General features: G+C 39.8%; 2 protein-coding genes across 3 annotated transcripts in view; one reads left to right on the forward strand and one right to left on the reverse strand.

The window, feature by feature from the left end:
• Positions 1-282: 282 nt before the first annotated feature.
• On the reverse strand, positions 283-6,051 carry LOC122768808 (ubiquitin-conjugating enzyme E2 variant 1-like). 2 transcript variants are annotated; one of them, XM_044025047.1, is made up of 4 exons: positions 5,981-6,051; positions 4,351-4,499; positions 1,944-2,064; positions 283-1,408 (listed from the first exon to the last, which is right to left on the reverse strand). In XM_044025047.1, the coding sequence occupies exons 1-4, from the start codon at positions 6,000-6,002 to the stop codon at positions 1,266-1,268; spliced, it is 435 nt and encodes a 144-aa protein (XP_043880982.1). In that variant the 5' UTR covers positions 6,003-6,051; the 3' UTR covers positions 283-1,265. The 2 variants fall into 2 exon arrangements, with proteins under 2 accessions (XP_043880982.1, XP_043880981.1); XM_044025046.1 differs by having other exon boundaries at positions 1,939-2,064.
• A 2,892-nt stretch (positions 6,052-8,943) lies between these two features.
• Positions 8,944-20,882, forward strand: part of LOC122767949 (netrin-1-like) — a 37,955-nt gene continuing 26,016 nt past the window's right edge. Inside the window, exons 1-3 of the mRNA XM_044023528.1 lie at positions 8,944-9,133; positions 9,251-9,426; positions 9,509-9,553. Of these exons, the coding sequence (XP_043879463.1) occupies positions 8,944-9,133; positions 9,251-9,426; positions 9,509-9,553 (411 nt within the window). The remainder of the gene's footprint in view (positions 9,134-9,250; positions 9,427-9,508; positions 9,554-20,882) is intronic.

Consider the following 20,882-nt stretch of genomic DNA (forward strand, 5'->3'; position numbering starts at 1 on the left):
CACAGCCAGCAGACATGTTTGTGTTTGCTTTTAATAAACCTTTAAATAAAATGGTTTGTTTAGTTTGTTGCTGGTGGTTTCTTGGGAGTTGAGAAGAGGGAGTCCGCTTATTCGTGTTGCGATAGACCAGGTTGTAACACTGGTTCCCTCAACTTTACCTCAAGAACAATCTTTAACTATCTGATATTCATCAGAATAATCAAGAATAATTAACAATGTCAGCCACCTCAACATGGAGCACAGTGAACCCGAAATGAGAATAATTGTGACTCAAACACGTGCAAAAAGTAATAAAGTTTAATTCAAATAAAACCATGCCACAGGTCACAAACACCCAGATTAGGTTGAACCTGTTATAAAATAAACATCCAAAGCTAAACATTGTGTTCACTGTATGAGAAGACATGATTTAAACAGAGAAAAAAAAGATAGAACAAAACCAGCACCAGAAACACGTCCCTCCCCCACAGTGGCTGCTAATAATCAATCACCATCACAAAGAGCTATGAACCATATGGCACACTGAAGACAAGTCCCAGAGCATGAGTGATGAGCTGGCAGTGGCCTGTTGATAAATACGCTGTTAAATGTCTTGTAGCTGTTTATTCCAATGTACCAGACGTGCACACATGAAAGGAAAAGCCTGTGAAATACACATTGTCAGAAGTGCAGAAGCTGGGGTATTTGCTTTGACAATTGTGCCGCTTGAATTACCAAGCACTTTTTTTTCCACTGTGAGGGAAATCTTATTTTAGCAAAGTGCACATTGCACAATGTGTTGGTGTTAGCTGTGTGAAAAAAAACATTCCACATTATTCCCGACATTTCACATCTGTAACCCTGGGGATTAAAGAATACCGTCTGTGATTCAAAACCCCTGACCACAAAACCCATATCATGAAACCAGAACTAACTGTCACTTCATGACATGGAAGAATCCAGCGCACACCCACACATGCACACATACACAATCAGATTATTTTACTTTAACAATCTGTAGGAAGAACACAGAGAGAATTTTAAAAAAAAAACAACAGTAGTAAGACGTACAGTATTTTGTTTCTTATGTTTTGGTCTGCATCGTGGAATTAAATGGATGACTGGGTGAGGCCATCTGCATCGTATGCACATGTCCAGTGACCAATGAGATGCTCCCACAGAGAAAGTGGGAGTTGAGAGTCTTGGGCAACATGAAGGTCAGTGTTTAGGAGTATGTGAGAGTGTGTGTGTGAGTGCGTGTCTGTGTGTGTGTGTGTGTTTGTCAGTTACTGTACACCTGGCCTTCTGGTGGCTGGGTGAGCTTGCTGTTCTCTTTCAACATCATGTTCTGTCTGAGCCCCTGCAGCACCATCTGAATAGTGTAGGAGCTCTTCCACCTGGACAGCGACGCTGCCGATCTTAAGTCCACCTGAAGGGAAGAAATGAGGGGAGGGAAGGAAGGAAGGAAGGAAAAAAAAAAAAGAGGTGCTCTGTATTGTGGCAACTACAACAAACATACACACAAAGATCAAGCTATGGCTTTCTGTACAGTCTAGGATAGGTTTGACTATGTCATTCCCATGGCTCATTATACACCGACTCCACAAGGGGGCAAAACAACATCTTTCAGCTTGCACCATTCAGTCTTCCTACCATCCATTAACTTAAAATATCAAGATTTTTAAAGCTGAAGATGGTTTTGTCACAGTTGTCTTGTTCTTCTTGCTTTAAGCCGAGGGAGGAAAATGTGGCACATGCACAGAGTGGCCAGCCCAACTCAGGTCCGACTCTGGTCTGACCGAACATATGCGAGCAGTAGTAGTCCACCTCCCAATCACATGATCCAAGTGTGTTATTCCAACTTTGGGATATTTTATTTTGTACAAACGAGGTCGGACTAATATGTTTCAGTTGACACAAAAGGGAAAAGTGACTGTTTGATAGAATTCTGATACTCACCTTACCGCTAGAACTGTGTACACCATTCATGTTGATCTTGGTCACAAATCGAACATGAGGAGGGTGCTCTGGGTACTTGGGTCCACATTCAATTCTCAGACTGTATATCCTGCCGTCATAGGCAGTCTGCAAATATGAGTTAAAACATGAATGTGGCCAGGTTAGTGGAAGTTCAGTCAAGTTTGACAGTGTGTGCTGCTCCTTACCTCTTCACTACTTATCAGTGTTGGGTAAGTTATTTTAAAAATGTAATTTATTGCATATTACTCATTACTTGTGTTTAAGTAATAAGTCACAAAATTACTTTCTCTGCAAAGTAACGTGGTTACTTTTTAACGCCACCCTCGTCTAAATCAGAGGTTGAACTATGAATCCAGTGCAGCACAGCCAGGCTTGTCAGTAATGTGGCTAAAGAAAACTTGCTGGAAGAAAACGTTGATGGTGTAAATCATGTGCATGTGAAATTGATTTCTTTTTATCACTAAATTATGTGATTAGTAATGTGACAACTGTAGACATTTTTAAACAGATATTACATGACAATCATCGCTGAAGGAAAACCGGGAAATTCAAAATTGGGAGACATGTCAAGGTTAAAAGAATTTAAATAAACATTTGACCATCTGTACGACAGAGAATAGACTAAGTTATGAAACCGACAGTTGCAGTGTTTTATACTTCCTATCATTCATTATTCTTTCATTGTTAGGTGATATAATATATATAGCATATGGCATTGATTGTTTAGTGTCATCATTATTGATTAAATAACATAGACAATATTTTTTTAGCTGAGATTATAAATCTCTCACAAAGAATATTGCCTAGAAGAGAAACAGTAATGTGACAGTGCTCTTTTGGGGCATTTTAATCCCAAACTCTTAACATAATCTGGTCAGAACAAGGTTATGTTCAGAGCCTAAATTACTATGGTGATGTTTTACAAAAGTCTCTTTTGTAAAACTGAAGAGGTACTTTGGTTGAGTTTAGGCAAAAATAACTACTTGGTTAGATGTTAGAAAATAGTCACCGGCATCATTTCACATAGACACATTCTGCCTCCACCTGTGATCGAATCCATAAGCAATATTACAAAAACCTTTATTTGTAACACATCATATTACTTAGTTACTTTAAAAAGTAATACATTATCCCCGACATTGCAAATTATCATCAAGTTAAAGTGATAGGTCAGTTTCTGACAAATGTGACTTTACTTTATAGCTTAAAGCTATTTTAACTACAACAAAACAACTCATTTCATACCCCTTCCCAATTTGCAATTAAACAAATGACATTAAACTGACTAATACTGCGAGAAAGAATGTAAATATTCATTGTCATAGGTTATTATACTTTATCAGCTTAGACAGAAATGTTGGAAGCCTACCAGAGATATGAGCACTTATGTCATAACCTCTGTTAAGTGCAGGGAGTGTACTTGATGACATGTTAATTTTTTTCTGTGGTTGTCCATAACTTGTCTTGGTGAGTCGTATTTGAAACTCAGCAGACATGTTGCTGCACCCACTTTTGACTCCTCCCTTCCACGTTGTTATTACAAGAGCTAACTTCCTTGAACATCTAATATGTTCTAACATACAAATGTATGTATTAAAGTAAACCTCTTCAGATGAATAATCCCGTTTTCACAGGGGTCCAGTGATAAAGGAGCAAAATTACCATAGACAGTCCACAAAATGATATTATGAGAGTGCAGTAGATTATAATCTGTCACATGCACAAAGTACTGCATCATAATGACAACAAAACACAAGGTGCTAATAGCATATTTCTACTGCTCCTCTTCACCCAGCAACTTAACTGTGGCAGGAAACGTGCATTTTTGAAGGTTCTGAGTCACTAAAGATCTGTTCAGTAAGTTCAAGAAACCCTTGGACCTACTCTACACATGTACGGCAAACACCCTTCAAAAATGTTGCCCAACCAGATATTTATCCATGTGTAGTTTCGTGTGGCTCACCCTCTACAGGCAGCAACATTTGCTCTTATGTGCTGGGGTTAGATCAATAGCATATAGAAATTCACACATGCATGGTTGATAGGGTTTAAACTTGATTAACCAAACACATTTCTGGCCAATTTAGTCTGAAAGACTCAACATAGACTTGTTATTGCAAATTTTAGACAATAGAAATAATACTTTGAAGTTACACTGATACTGGTAAAATTAAAAAAATAATATTTGCTGTGATGAGTGAACACTTAAATGTCTAGTCCTAAACCCAATTTTTGGTCCATGTTACATTGATAAAAATACAAATCCTATTAATAGAATTTTTTAATCCATTACAAAAAAACAGATGCCTACTGTTCACAACAATATGTATTAGGACAACAATAACCACAACAAAACTTAATCTCATAATAGTACACCCTGTGGTGTCTCACCTTGGAGGGGCCAATGATCGTGCCATTCCAGTGAGTTAACAAGATGTCATCATCTCTTGCTAGGCCCCAGCTCACATTTCCATCTCCAACTCCTTTCTGACCTTCCTCCAGTTCCTCCAGAAGCCGAAAGTTGCGAGGAACTGCAATGCCTTCATGAACACACACACACACACACAACTGAATAACTTCCACAATCAGTCGTACTGGTCTCTATGATCCTGGTCAAGCTTACCTAGACTTTATTATGACACAATTCATTCTAAAAACACATGTTGAGATTGAAAAATAAAGAAGATAACATAATAGAGCCCTAATGCTCATTTCCTTTGTGGGTCCTCCCTTCACTAAATTTAGGTTACAACTTATTTAAAAAAAATTAAATGCTCAACACTGACCAGTTATTTCCAGTGAATAATGCAAATCTACCAACCCTGTAACTAAGATAAAATGACATGGTTGAAAATTACAATACTTTTTGTGACAACTATAGTAACACAATTACAGACTTTGTCACATGATTGTTATTAAGATACACCATGAACAATACACTGTGACTTGTACAACGTAATGGGTAAAACATTATTAAAACTTTATTGTGCAGAATGTACAGCCAAACTAGCTTTGTACCTGGTGATATGTTTGGCTTTTGACTGACAGAGTGTGAAAAACTATGTTAGTGGACAATACCAATATCTGCAATGTCATACTTACTAGTCAAAACTACAGTTACAGATATCTGTAATTAAATTTTCACTAGTCAAAATGATGTCACAGATTATCTGTAATTCCAGTTTCACTAGTTAGAATGACGTCATATTTGCCATTTGTCATTATAGACAATTCAGTTACATTATGTCATTCAGACTAGTCACAATTCCAGTTCAACATATCTTTAATTATACTCAGTGGAATTTATCTGTATTGGGTTTTTTTTTTAGATATCTTGAATTAAGTTTCACATGAGTTCAGAATGAAGTTGTACATATTAGAGATATCTACAGTCCAGTTGTGCATAATTGACGAGTAAAATTGAAGTGCAGATATCTGAAACTGTATATTGGGCTAGTAAGAATGACGTCACAGCTAGCTATAACTACACACTAGATACAAATTACGACTAGTCAAAATGACGTCACAGGAATAACAGATAGTCAAACTCGGCGATTAAATGTTAAAAAAAAAGTCTTGCTAATACACGAAGGCAAATTTAGAAATTAAAATGAGGAGACCGACAACACTATTGTGTCAAACTCTGGGCTTAGCTGACTGCCGAGCGACTTGGAACCCGATTTTGCCTCGACTTCGCTGGCCTCCGCAAACAGCGGAACCTAACCGCTCGTTTAGCTCGTCGCGCCCGACTACCACCCGAGGAGCACACGAACCACATCGAACAATCGTGCAAAATCTCTATACAGTATTTTCCCTGACGAGAAAACTGACAACTAGTACCCGCAAACTAACAACAGCAGCGTTGCCTTTCTCGCTGCGTCATGTAACAGCTAGTGTGCAGCGGGACGACCACTCGCAGTTGAGCTAACGTTTCACTAACTAGACCTTTTTTGGTAAAAACGTACTCCTCGTAAACATAAAGCAGAAGATATTAGCACAAGTGTCGGTAAATTCTTCTTACCTGAGCCGGCGGCGGCCGCCATCTTTGTCACTACTTTACGGAAGCGCGCCTCTTCTTCGTCCTCTTTTATTTTTCCCTTCCTCGTTTTAATAATGGCGGTCTAAAAAAACAAGATGACGTGTGCTACTGCCCCCTACTGTAACAGTGTTCGTCATAATTGTACCCGTTTAAATGTTCGACATGAAAGCGAAAAATATGCAAAATACTGACTCCACTAACCCTTTAATTTTTTTTTTTTTATTTTCTAGCAACTGCTCCTTTTTGTTCAACCTAAGGCTTATATTGTTTGTATAATTGAATAGTGTTTAAATAAATAAACAATGTCAGACATGATCAGATGATTATATAACCATGATTCATCCTTAATACTTTGAACTTGTGAACTTCCCGCAACTTATCAAAGTGTGTTTTGCCCCATTTTCATTCGTATTATGTAATGTTTCTACATTTGATTGTGCGCTGTAGACACCATAAATCACCATCAACATCAATTAAATGTAAATGTACTATGACAATATACACTCGTATGAATTACGAATTGTGATTTGGTGAACTTCAATTGATAGCAATGCATTGACCAAAATATAAAAAAATAAAGACAAGTCTGTATGTCGTCTTGAATAGTTCAATATATATTATATATTTTACAAAAAGCCGCAAGGTGGCACTGTTGGATTTGGAACGAATGGCGCAGATCTCTGTGTCATGTGGTGGCCCCTCACCGGATTTACTTACAAAGGCTGTTCCTCTGAACTGAGTAAGAGATATGAACTAAGGTATAACACCGTAAAAGTAATAATATTATAAAACCTTTTTTTGTAACGCGTTATATAACTTCATTACATCATAATATATTTCCCTCAACATTGCAATTAATCATGAACAAATGAAAGTGATAGTTCAGTTTCTGACAAATGTGAGCAGTAGCCTAAGGCTACTTTGACTAAAACCAAAACACAACTCATTTCACACGCCTTCTCACAGTTTGCATTTAAAAAAAATAACTAATATTGCGACAAAGAGTGTAAAAATATTGATTGTCATATGTTATTATACTTTATTAACTAAATTCCCACGCATTCCCACAGTGTGCAATTAAATGACTTTAAACTAGGCCTGCAGCTATCGATTATTTTCTCGATTAATCCAGTAATTTTTTCGTCCATAAAATGTCCATGAAAATATAGATGGAAAATATTGGTTTCCCAAACCTATAATGATGATGTTCTTAAATGTAATGTTTTGTCCACAAACAAATGGTTCAGTTTGACTGATTTCTTTGTTACCTGGAGCAAAGAAACCAGGAAATATGCACATTTATGAAGCTAAAAAAATGTGAAAAAAATTGTTTTGACCACTAGGGGGAGCTATTACAAAGGTTCTCTTCTTCTCATTATAGATACATAGACAGATGTCACCTGCTAACTGGTGTGTGTCTGTTAATCCAGCATGGCAGCTTTCTACCAATATTTCTGACTGATCTACTTAAAATAATAGTAAATAGTAGAGACTGAGACCTGCACCTCCCCCACCTATCAACTGCCTTCCCCCCTCCATCCCCCACTCAGCCAGCCTGCCCAGCTCCTCTCTAAAGACAAGTTGGTTCTCAGAGTGACCAAGAACAGTGTGTGTTTGTGTGTGTGTGCGAACTCTGGGGATGAATGGCTCAGTGTTTCTCACAGAGACATGAATTCAGCATGTTGCTGCTGAAAGACAGGCATGCTCATTCACACTTGGCTTTTCCACTTTCCCAACTCACATCTATATGTCTCCCTGCAAATGAATACAGGCCTATGCTCAGGGACACACATAAATCGACACAAACAGCAACACAGACCACAGACAGGGTGCCCGCTTCCAAAGTGTGATGGTAATATTAACTCCCAGAGATCCATGGTTTAGAATAGGTAAAAATTCTCTTTTATTGTCAAATGGCATGACTAGATTTCAAGGAAAATAAAGAAATCTTCATAGAGAATACAGTTTTATTTAACAGCAGTCTGTACACTGAAAGATATAATACTGCCGTCCACAGTTCAAAGTTCTCCATCTGACCACTCTCTTGCCTCCGCAGTCTCACCCCTTGTCTTCCACCCATCCCATTGTCTCTGGAGGTCCACACTCCTCCAGGAGACTGTACACTGAGAGTATGTACAGCTGATGTAATGTATGTTATGCTGCCCTTCACAGTTCAAACTAAGTTCTTAATTACAATTTGAAAACTATTACAGGTCGAAGTTCTTTGTCACAGCCCCTCAATGCCCAAATTGCATTATTTCCTGCCATATCTTTGAAAGAAGCTCCATTAATAATTTCCAGCAGGCTGTACACTCACTCAGAGGTGTAATGCTGCCCTCCACTGTCCAAAGTTCTCCACCCAACAGATCAAAGTGTCACCTGCCTTTAATCTACCAAGGTAGATCAAAGACGAGGTCTGCCTTTAGAAAATCATATATAAAGAAGAAAAAGCAGCCAACTAGATAACAAAACCAAACATATTCAGTTTTCACAGAGTTTTACCATTAGCCGCTATTGCAGAGTGCAGAATGTTCAGGGAAGCTTCTCCAAAGAGCCATAGAAGGATCCCATGGTTTTGGCCTATTTTCATCGTGTCAACAATATTGACATCCACCTGTGGACTCAATATAACCAGCTCATTGTCTCGCTATTATGTAGCTCGAGGAGACAGTGTTAGCCTTAAATGTGAGTTCAACCTTGCACCTGAGGATCTGTGTCATTTGGAGATTGAATGGTTCCTCAAGTCTGCAGACATCCGAGAAGAAGATAAGCCCCTCATCTGGTATGTTAATGACAGAATACATAACCGTTATTATGGCTGCCATTTTTCCTCTCTGGATCCCCAAGATGGTGATGCATCATTAACCTTAAAAGATGTTAAGTTAACGGACACAGGAACATATCAATGTAAGGTGAAAAAGGCTCCTGGAAACAAAAGCAAGATAATGCAGGTGATGGTGATGGAGAAGATATCTAAGCCAGAATGTGGGATCAGTGGAGATGTTAAGCTGGGCAACAAACTGAGGGTGAATTGCAGCGTCTTGCAAGGTGACCGCCCCATACAGTTCCACTGGAAAAAAATCACCGGAGATCGGTTGTTTCCTGAGAACCGGACCCATTTTGACAGCATCCAAGGTGACCTGTATATAAACGACCTCCAAGCAACTGACTCAGGAACCTACCGCTGCACAGCTGCAAACTGTGTGAGTGAAGAATACTGTGACCTCGTTCTCCTCCCCGCATCCTCATCAGCAGTTACTATCAACATCATCGTCATCCTCATCGTCGTCATCATCACCGTTATCACGATTACCACAGTTATGATTTTCGGCTACTGCAGCATGAAATTCAGAATTGAAAAATTTCAACTTCTTCCCTGTAAGTGGAAGTGGATGATTGGAAAGAGGCGAGGCCAGCACAGTGCAGAGGTGACTAAGATTTTGTAGTACAGCGATAGGAAGATTTACATGTAATAATACATTAATTATATCTCTTCTGTTCTCTGACCAGGATGATTGCATGAACGTTGTACTGAAGTCATGGATCCAGTTGGAGGTGAGTAATAATAGTGTGTTTTCATGTTATTTTTAGAGTATCCACTATTTTTCTCTAGCAGTCTCTCAAAAAATAATGCTAATCACATTTTCTAATTTCTGGATGAAGTCAGGAGCAAAGGAAGATCCTGAAAACACTGTGTAGTCATGGGCACAAATGAGGAGATAACTGTGAAGGACGATTCTGAAGGTGAGAACACGAAAAAGGAACGTTCAGAATTGACCACATACAGAAACGAGCCCATTATTCAATCTCACGTTTACAGTCAGTTTAGAGTGTTCAATCAACCTCTGCACATACTGTGGGAGAAAACTGGGGGCACCTGTATCAAATAGTAAGATTCAACCGAGATTCAAACAAGTGACTTTCTTGCTGTGAGGCAACAGTGCCAGCCACTGCGCTGCCATGTGGTCCAACATTTTTCTTATTTTCTTTCTATGATTGAACATGGTCACATTCATATTTGCAGACATTGCAAATGTTGTCTTGTCAACCTTTTTCATGCATATTTTGGCATTTGTAAATACGCTTCCTGTTTTATTTCTAGGTACTGTCCTCTGAAGTTGTACTGGTCTTCTTGAAGCGGAACTCTGTGGATTCGACTTCTGTAACTGCAGCTAAGATGTCAGTGTAACGTCACTGGAACTGAAACTGGACATGTTCATGTACTACATGTTGATGTAATGTGCCACTGTGTGTTTTCAGACAGGAGAGACCTGTTGTTTATTTAGTAACACAGTTGTGATTTGAAAGTATTTTGATTTGTGTCTTTAATATATCTCGTGTATCATATATCATCTTTCACATATTCTCCAGCCCCAGCATGAAGGCAATGTGTCGTATTGTACTGTCATATTTTTGAAATGAACACAATGTGGATCCCAAGATTGGATAATCGGAGGACCTGTTCTGCTATACAGAATCCACTATGTATGCCACCTTGATTGGTTTTACTGTTTTACATATTTAATGGCATAGTCACTGGCAATAAAAATCATTTGAATTGGAGCTGTCGAATGCATTTTGTTCCTTTTCTGTGTAAAATAAGGTCCGTGCTTAAAAGCACAGACAGTGTATGAGGCTTTTCTTAAGGCTACCAAAATGAATAACTTTTAAAGTGATTCTACACTTTTACAAACATACTTGTGGGTAGTATATTCACAAACCTTCGGAAATGTTACACACTGACTGGATCCTTTATGTAAAATTTCCTAAAAGCTGTAGTACTTTTTCTTGAGAAGAATATTTCAATACTCTTTCCACCCCTTTTACATTACTGCCACCTGGTGGGGCAGGGTGGAGCAGCTTGATTTGGCTGTAGCAATCTTCCATAGTCTTTCACAACGGTACAAGTGCACACAACCGGGGTCTGCACGAACTTTTACTTCCTGGAGGAATGTTCCTGGTACTTTAATTTTCCTGGAACTATCTGATGCAAACGTGCCCTCTGTGATATTATAGTTGTGTGTGTATATATATATATATATATATATATATAAATATATATATTCAATTAATTGTTTCAGCTCTACTCCCCGTCTACCCCGTCTACCGCCCTATGTCTGCTGGGATTGGCACAGCACCCCCCACGACCCTCATGTGGAGGATAAAGTAGTAGAAGATGGATGGATGAAAGTTTCTCAGCTCCACATTGCTGTTGAAATAAAACTGTGGATCAGTAGAATCAAAGTGGCACATTAGTAAATATATAACTATGAGGGACTTGGGAGAAATAGACTTTTAAAAAAATGCAATACATTTCAAGATCTCATGAAATGAATGAAAACAAGATTATGTTTTTTTTTTTTTAAAAAAAAGCTTCACAGAAGACAATGAATTGTATTTTCATGGCTGAGAACTACAACTCATAAAGAGTAAACTGATCCTGCGTCGCGGAGTTCTCCTTTAAACGGCGCATATTAAAAACAGCTGATGTTGTTGAAGTCTATTGTGACCGAGAGTGAAAAGAGTTAAATTAAATGTGACACTCTGAGGAGTGGAGCCGCGGCGGTTTGACTGACAGAGGCCGAGGCTCTTCATCTTCATTAATCCAAGGGATTTGTTTCACTCGCTAATACTGCGGTCAAGGTTTAGTGGGTTTCAGCTCAGATTGCGAGCGGCTGGTCTGCCTCAGGAAGAACCAAGCCTTTTCCTCTTCAACTCAACACCGTGTCCTGTCCTGGAAGCCACCTAGCAACAAGCAGAACAAACTTTGGGATAGGAACCAACACAGTAGTAAGAAAATCTTTGCAGTGACCCCTCAGCATTTCCACGAAAACAATTATTAATTCCTGTCCGGAGAGCGAGACCATAGTCTGTGCCCGTTTTCCTGAGGTGGTGTTCCTTAGATTTCCTTCACGGTCACTTCATGAGTTGAAAACACTTGCAGAGAGCAGCACTGTCATGCAGACTCAGCAAACCTCGACATGAACTAAGTGAAAACTTTAAAACAACTGCACTTGAAATAAATCTTTTTGGCCATGCAAACTATAAAGGTTAAGGTTTTGATGCAACCTGAAAATCACATGGGAGAGATATTTTTGACACGGGGATGTGGCTGGTTATAAATAGACCCTTGGAGAAAAGCGTCAAGAAAAAAAAAGTACAATAAACATGCCACAAGAATGATGGATTGTCACCTCAGGTTTATGATTTACAGTCCAGCGGCTTCCAGCCTCCGTCTCCTTTATTCCCTCTGCACAGGGGAGAACACAGTGGAGGAGCCGCGTGCCAGAGTGGTAAAATAACCACTCTGCTCTGTGGGAAACATTTGAACCTCAGTCTAACACAGGCCAACATGGTCCTGCAGCAACCTGGTCCGGTTTAGATGTTTTGTATAGAACTAGACTGGATAACATCCTCGCCGGCCACAAGCACAATTAGGCTGCGTTCATGAAACATCAGGTTTACGGTAAATACGAGCTGCCAAATGGGGAAACTATTTAGGTCAGTCAGCCTCAAGTTGGTGAAGTACAGTTCAGATAATTTGTTGTTGGCAAATGTGAGCGTGTGGAACTGTAACATTAGCCCCAGTCGAGAAGTCAGGGGTTGTGTTTATAGTCTAAAATGGTTTAAAATAGTTTAACATAGGTTAATGATGTACGGTTTGAAACTGATGGGGAAATTGAAACAGTTAAATAGTTACAACTCCATGCACTTCATGGCGGTGGTGTGGTTGCACATGAGGAGCAACAGCGGGGATTGTTTCTTTGAGAGGTGTCTGTATCGACGCGCTCCGCCCTCACAAGTACAGCAAAAACTTCCTCTAACACAGAATCTGCTTATTGAGCTTAATGACCATGAACCTTTTCATCACCTCTCCCATAAACCGGAGGAAACAAAGCGAGGAAGGAAACGAGCAGATCTCCACGTCGGCCTGTTTCCACAACACACGCACACCTACTACACTCCAGCTCGGATATACAAGGCATTAAAAACAAACACGCATCACAAATGAATAGTCTTTTATGAGATTATTACTCAAGAGAATCATTGAGCAACAGCGTGTGCAGGCATTTTAATAACAACACTCTCTCACTCACTCACACACACAGGAAAAAGGAAGTATTTCCCAAGCTCCTGCCAACCATTTCCAGCAGGACATTCCTCCATCTATTAGCTTTATACCTTAATTGGTTATTTTAAACCCGCTCTTGTTTCTTTTAGTGTTTGGTCAGGAAACAAAAACTCTGATACGATAAAGTGACTTAATTCATGGCTTGGCTGTATGTTACATTTAAAAAAAAGTAAGGATTGCTCAATACCAGGGCTACTGCTATTGATAACATTTCAATTCATATGTTCAGCCCGACTCTACTTAAACTTTACTCTTACTAAAAAAAACTACTTTTTGGATCCGACACTGATTTCACAACTCTGAATTCCATCAATACAATATCAGTGTGATCTTCTAACATACTCCATCCATCCATCCATCTCCTACAGCTAAATCCTCCACATGGGGGTCGCTGGTGCCAATCCCAGCTGACATAGGACGAAAGGAAGAGTACACCCTCGACAGATCGCCAGTCACGCTGCAACATAATGCTCCAAATGTGTGGACGATATTTGCATAATTAGCTCACATCCTGGTTGCATCTCTCTTTACAGTATAGAGCTAGTGTTTAGTGAAGCATTTAAATCATATTCATATCATACATATACAGCATATTAGGGATTGGGTGTAAGACAACAGGGACATAGGAAAGAAGGGAGAAAAACAAAAGGAAAATTAATAAGGTTATTAGTAAAATTGACCCCAAAGATGATCAAATTTCGTAAAAATGTGTAAAATCGACTCGTACTGTTGTGGAGGTTCAGGTGTGAGAAAAGCAACAGATGCCAAAGCTAAATGAAGAAGAAAACATCAGACATCAGACATTACACGCTCTCCACTTTCACCTCTCCTTTGTGTGTTTTTGTGTGTCCCTTTCTCTTTCCGAAGCCGCTGCTTTAATGACAAAGTTACAGGACAGAGACAGACAGACGGGACAAACGAGCGATAGAAAACGGGTGACACGCAACAAAGATCCCAGACGAGACTGTTGCATTCTACACAGCAAAAACGTTCCAACCAAGTGAACCGGCAGCACGCCCACTCCCGCCTCTCCTGGACGGCTCCCAATCTGACAAGAAAAGGATAAATGGGCTGAGATATGCCGGCCATTATACATTATTTATTCATAAGAGAGGGCGTGTTATCATTGGCACCACCTCACAGCGGCTGAACAACTGCAGTCATTACTGATTGCACAATGACAAAATGTTACCGCTGAGAATGTCAAGACTTTTTTTCTCTTGTCGTTCAGTTCAAACGGGCTTTATATACTTTACATGTAGAGGTTATTATGGTACTATCTCTCGCTCCATATTAATCTAATTTCTCTACACCAGTGTGTGAAGTATATGTGAGGAAGAGGAGGATGATGAGGGAACAAATCTGCCTCCTGTGAAAAGTCTGTAGCTGATTTATTTGCTCGGTCTATTTACACCAGTGTATTTTAACGTTGGTGATCATGGTGTTACTGCGACATTAGAAAAACAAAACTACTGTGCTAGTCTGACTAAAACCAGACTTTAAAGTACACGGAACTATGTTAGTACGACTGATAATGCACTAAATGGCACTTCTCAAAGTTTGACTACCAAGAATAAGAGGTGTGTTGTACTCAAGTTAAAGTAAACCAAGTAGCTTGTTTAAAATGTACTGTAAATGTAAGTAAAAGTTACTTAGTTCATTTGTGGGGACACAAATCTCATGTTAACTGTTGCTAGTTAAAGGCAAACTTTTACAAATTAAAGGGCTGACAAAATAAAATATGTACACAATATGTAACACATATTGTATGTAACTCAGGGACCTTAAATAATTAAGTAGTGAAGTACTGTACTTCTGAAAAAAGATACTAAATTAAAATGAAAATGTAAATGAAAATAAAATAAAAATTACTTTAAAAAGTACAAGTACACAAAAACCCTACTCAATTACAGTAACGCGAGTAAATTCGGAATGGCGAGCTAAAGTGAAAACCACCCGACACTAACAAGCTGAAAGGGGGGTGTTTGGCCCCCGAGCAGAGTGTTGGCAGACAAACTTCATTTAATAAATCAGTTCCTCACTAGTTTTTCTAGACTAGGAAAAAGGCCAAGAGTCCAATGGAGTTGCATAGTTGAGCTAAAACCGTAGCTTTATGTAACCGTGCAGGGAAATATACTGAGTGTTATTACCAGAAAACTTGAAATTACACTGGCTACTGGTGCACTGCGTGGGCTGGGGTCACATTACATTACCTAAGGAAATAGTGTGTACTGGGAGGGAGACTGGAAAGTGCTACCAGGGCCAGACTGACTTGGGTGGTAACGCACTCGCTGTTCACCGGGCAACCAAACGGTTTACGAGCAGTTACTCACACAAAAGTATGTGGTGGGCTGATTGCTTGGCTAATTGATCTCCACCAGAGATCACAGAGCTGTACTTGTAAAGAGAGGACACGCCTCCCATGACATCACCCCCATGCAGCATCGTGAGACAGGGCCTGCGAGTTGATGGAGAGACGTATTCCCGCTGTTTTAGAGAGGCAGAGGAAATCACACAAACACACGGACACGTACTGTTTTAGCAACTATTAATGAAGAATTAGAACAAGAAAACGGATCTAATTAAGCAGAATGTACAGCCATCAGCCGACAAAGTAGTGAATTGTTTTCAAATTGAAATTGCAATTTGAAACAAAGCAATGAGCAAATTGCAAAGACAGCAATTTATTTGTCCTATTTTTGATTGATAGGGAGGGCTGCAACAACTAATTAAATACTAATTGCTCAACTGTCTACTAAATAAATTGTAAACTAGTTTGATAATTAATCAGATTAAGTAGATTTTTTTTTTACATGAAGACCACATACTGAATAACAGAAACATGAGTCGCCTGGGAAACATTTGTAATGAGACATAATCTACAGTAAAAGCATTAATGATAAAAAAAGAACATTTACAACAAAAATTTGGTTTATTCTTAACATCCACAGGCAAATTCTTCGGGAGGTCACAGGTCAAACTTAGCTACAGATGCTCCTGTTTGAGCTGATAGGTATTTAGTGCTTCTTAAGGACGTGGGGGTGAGAGCTTGAACTCAGGTTGTCCGTTTTTGAAGAGCAAAATGACTTCACATGGGCACTTGCGTGGAATAATCCTATTTAATACTATTTGTTTTAATTATTTTATATCATTTCATGTCTACAGTTTCTTTTCAGAGCGCTTCCTTATAAACTAAATTTCAGTGGAAATAATCGCACACAGATTTGGAATGTTTTCTTTGAATTGATGATAAAATTACCACATATAATTGCACATAGACCATATCAAACTGTTTATCTGCACGCAGAATTAGTGACATGTAGTGGTAAAACTGCAGATTGCAACAAACTGAGAACTCACTTCACTCAGTCAGTATGTTTACATGCATGTTAAGAGTCTGATTTTAGTCAGACTAAGACAATAATTTGGTTTTCTTAATGTCATGTAAACACGATAGACTAAAATTGAGCTAGTCTTAGTTGGATAATGGATATACATAGTCTGATTACTCCTGCATGTACAGTATACACCTAAATTTCCTCCCTGGCCTTTGCACCAACTTATGAACTGAAAAAGCTTTAGAACCACAGAGCACGATCTACATCTCACATCTATTTTGCTGTTTGCTGTTTCTTTTTCTGTGACATAAAGGTCAACAGGAAACTGATTCAATACACACTAGCTTATAGAGAGAGAAAGGAAATCGATTTTCTCCTCCGCATGTACTGTATATTCAGACTTGGCATGTTGTCCGATTGGCTGTCTTAGTCAGACTACGGCCTTAGCTTGATTAAAGTGTGCATGTAAACGCCTCACTGGTCTGTTTCAGAGAACTACAGTGCAGTGGTCTTTGAAACCAGAGAGGATGTCATTCTTCTTCGTTTGTATACAAAGCGGCTGCTTCAGAACGTGAAACACATGATATGGCCGTGTAGGGAAATACCAGTGTATGTACAAGTAAAAGGCTTATTCTAAGGCTGCGAAAATACTGTTACTTTTAAAGCAATTATATGCTTATACAAACAAAAGTGGAGTGATTTGCAGTGTTTCTCACACACACACACACAAACAGGCTTAGACCTGGCTGAAGTGGAAGTGGGAGATGGCTTTAGATAGCCTTTCATCATGAGTATAACTCATTTCATTAGCTCGGCTGATACCGTTTCATCTCTTATCTAGTGTCAGGGCACAGAATGGCCTCTTGTCTTGTTTGGCAGCTACTCAGAGGTGAAAGGTGAGCTAAGTGATTGCTCATTATGTTTCTGTGTGTTTCTGTAATGCTAGCGGAGCACACTCAACTCCCCACAGGGTCCAGAGGTGCTGCTGCCTAATTGGCCGTGATGGCATCATTAGACTGATAGCATCTGTCCCGGCACACCCAGGCAGATGCAGCTCAGCTGTTTGTTAACCTCTGCCCTTGATATCAGCTCTGAAGTAGGCAGTGATAATCGTAGTTGTCAGCATTGATTTGCTGCCGCGGACGAAATTGTATGCGATATCACCTGCAGGCAGTGAAGTGTCATGCTTGGGTTGAAGCTTGTCTACACCATCTAATTAGATTACTTGGATTAGTGTCCTGGATGAGGCAAATTGGACACTCTAAATTGACAGTAGGTGTGAGTGTGAGAGTTGGTTGATGGTTGTTCGTCTCTATATGTGGCCCTGTGATGGACTGACGAACTGTCCAGGGTGTAGCCCGCCTTTCGTCCTATGTCAGCTGAGATTGGTACAGCCTCACGTGGAGGATAAAGCAGTGGAAAATAAATGGATGGATGGATTACTGTCCTTGTGCCAGTAAACAAGCATTAGTGGGACATTGATTGTATGTCCAGTCTCCGATTGAGCCAAGTCTGTATTCTCTAAAAGAGGCCGTGTCCAGTTTAGTGCTGGCTAGTGATGTTGTTTTGTCATTCCAAGTCTTCTATCATGTACCAACTTTATGTATTTAATTCCTTGAGCGGCAGAGACCAGTCTCGTCATCAGTCCAACAAATACCGCACACATTTCTCACAGTTTGAGTGTAAGCAGAGCACCTTCTGTAGGCCAGTTTGGATCTGATTGAACGTAAACATGCAGTAGTAATTCAACTCCCAACCACATTATCTACAGTGTGATAGTTTGAAAATGACCAACATGTTTATATGTATTTTAAAAAGGCTATTTTAGTCCGACTAAGAAAATCACTTGATTTATTTCTGCAGAAACAGAAGCTTGTTTCCAGTCTGGCAAGAAGCTTCGACTAAAACTGGCGAGTGATTTGGCCTCGTTGAACGCGCGTTATCTTCGGCTATGGAAGAAAAGCGACGATAATGACAGTCAGCTGCTATCAGTCTGAGCGAGCCTGGACACCTGCGAGGACAATGCAGTGGAGTGGGCAGACGAAAGGACGGCAGTAAACTGAGCCACCAGTCAGTCAGTCAGTCAAGCAAACAGGCCTTTTTAGGGACTTGTTTGAACAAACTTGTAATGGCAATCAGAGTAATTACATCTTGCACAGCGCTCCTGTACCGGCTTTGACCTTAACCTTCAATTGTTTTTCATTTGTCAGTCTCTGCATGGCAGCTGTTCAGCGTGCATCTATTGTCTGCAGCGACGTGCAAGCGGCCTCGTCTTACGCCCTGAACACGCAATGCACGATAGGATTTGATGTCGTTATTCAGATGTACAGATGTAAAGTACGAAGTAAATTGACGGAGTGACTCGTGATAACCTCCTCATTAAAACCACGCTACACACACACACTAAGTCTTCATGAATCATGATCCATACATAGTCTCTGATGTTGCTCTCTCTCTCTCTCCGTCACGCCATTTCTGTTTTAACTTGGCCAAAGGAGAAAGCCTTTAAATCATCCTCATATTGAAACACTGCCGCGGCTTTATTTGTTTATGTGACACTATTGATGAAGCAGTCATCAGAGGTCATTGTGTAAACCTGCCGTGTTCCAGAGATAAAAATCTCCCCGTTACAGCTCCAACTATTCTTCCTTTCGCTGTTTACATTTTTTTGGCCCCGGGTGAAATCATCAAAAGCAGTCTGGAAAGCAGTAAAAGGATTCATCATCTGGAGCGCTTGTTGCAGGAGTCTTTGTTGTTGTCCTTGCCCTCATCAAAATCACAGCTGCTGCAGTGATGTGTGATTGAAATTTTTATTATGGGAAACGTGCGCCTGGTGGAGGTGGGCCTGGAAGCAGCTGAGGGTGACGGATCGTGGCGCTCACTTTTTATGTTTGTGCATTACCGAGTCAAATGTGTTTCATCAGGGAGAGTTCACGAATGCAGCATGACAGAAAAGTGTGTTTGTTGGAGTGTTGGCTTCGTCGAAGATTAGTCTCTGCGCTCACTTGCAGAGCCGTGGCAGCCGATTCCATTCCTCCATAAAAGTCTCTTTACGACGACGATTTATGAAAGCTTCACAGGAGAGTTCATTTCTGATTTATCCCCAGCTTTTCATGATTATGATGATATATTTGTGCCATCCATTTGGATGCGACGCGATGTGATTAGTGACTTAAACTTTATGTCTTTATAATCATGACGGTGTAAACCGCTTCCAGAGCCTGACGTACGATGACATATTTATTCATTGCTTTATTAGCAAAGGAAAAATAGTGTCCGAGTTGCAAGAAGGAAAAAAATAGGGAGGTCTGAATTCCTTCACTGTAGCTTCATTTCACAATTCTCCTTTTGGTAGCACTTCAAATAATACCTTCAAGAATAACTATGAATTCGGCAGTAATGGACATATATATGCTGAAAAAGGAAATGTAAGGTCACAGTGTTGTCATTTCACTGTTATTATTTTGTGAAATATTTATTTTAAAATCATGATTTGATGATTAAAATGTTGATTTTTGTTGGTATCAATTCATTAAATACAGGGTTGAACGTCTATAAGATTATAAAAGTGTTGGAACATTGACAGTAGTTGCTGGTCTAATTGACCGGCTTGATCAATGTATACACAGAGGAGGATACAACCAGCGTTTATGACCGTTATCTTTGAGTAATATAATATAAACTATCATTGGAAAAAGTGGGAGAGATAACGAGATGTCCTTGTATATACACGGTGTAATATAATGCATCACCATTCAGACGGCGGAAGTGTCACTTGTGTTCATAAATCATGCAAAATAAAAAGTACATTGGCACTTCATGTATATCAGTGAACTCTTGAGAAACATCACCCACACACGCGTGTGTGTGTGCGTTACGCAAGCATTGTATAATCGCTATATACTTTACACGAGACACTGGAGTCAAGTATGTTCGATGGAACTTCAGCAGCACACGCATGTATGTGTGTGTGTGTACACGTCTTAAATAAGCTGTGAGGACCAGTTGTCCAACACACCTGTCTTTGAGAGGACATTTTTGGCTGGTCCACACAACTTTAACAGGCTTTTTGAGGTTTAAGTACTCGTTTTAGGGTTAGAATTAGGTTTAGGTATTTAGTTGCGACGGTTAAGATAAGGATAAGGGTCTATGTCTATGAGTGTCCACACTAAGGATGCACAACCAGCGTGTGTGTGAGCTCAGTGAGGCAGTAGCGCGGTGAAAAAACAAAATCTACTCCCTCCCTTTTAAACAAACACATGACGCCGTCTAGCTCGTGGAGACGCTCACAACAAGCACAGTTAGTGTGTGTGTGTGCGTGTGTCTCTGAAATATTCATCTGCTAAACCAACTGTTGTCATGAAAACATGGCTCTGTGATCTGTTACGGGCTAAAAGGTTGTCTTCTCCTCAGA

The sequence above is a fragment of the Solea senegalensis genome, linkage group LG4, assembly GCF_019176455.1.
Source record: "Solea senegalensis isolate Sse05_10M linkage group LG4, IFAPA_SoseM_1, whole genome shotgun sequence".
NCBI lineage: Eukaryota > Metazoa > Chordata > Actinopteri > Pleuronectiformes > Soleidae > Solea > Solea senegalensis.

Excerpts from the sequence above, each read along its gene's own strand:
- LOC122768808 (XM_044025046.1), bottom strand. The coding sequence starts at position 6,002 with ATGGCGGCCGCCGCCGGCTCAG. Across the intron at positions 4,500-5,980 it reads GGCGGCCGCCGCCGGCTCAG|GCATTGCAGTTCCTCGCAAC; the intron begins GTAAGAAGAATT and ends GTGTTCATGAAG. Across the intron at positions 2,065-4,350 it reads CGATCATTGGCCCCTCCAAG|ACTGCCTATGACGGCAGGAT; the intron begins GTGAGACACCAC and ends TCATATTTGCAG.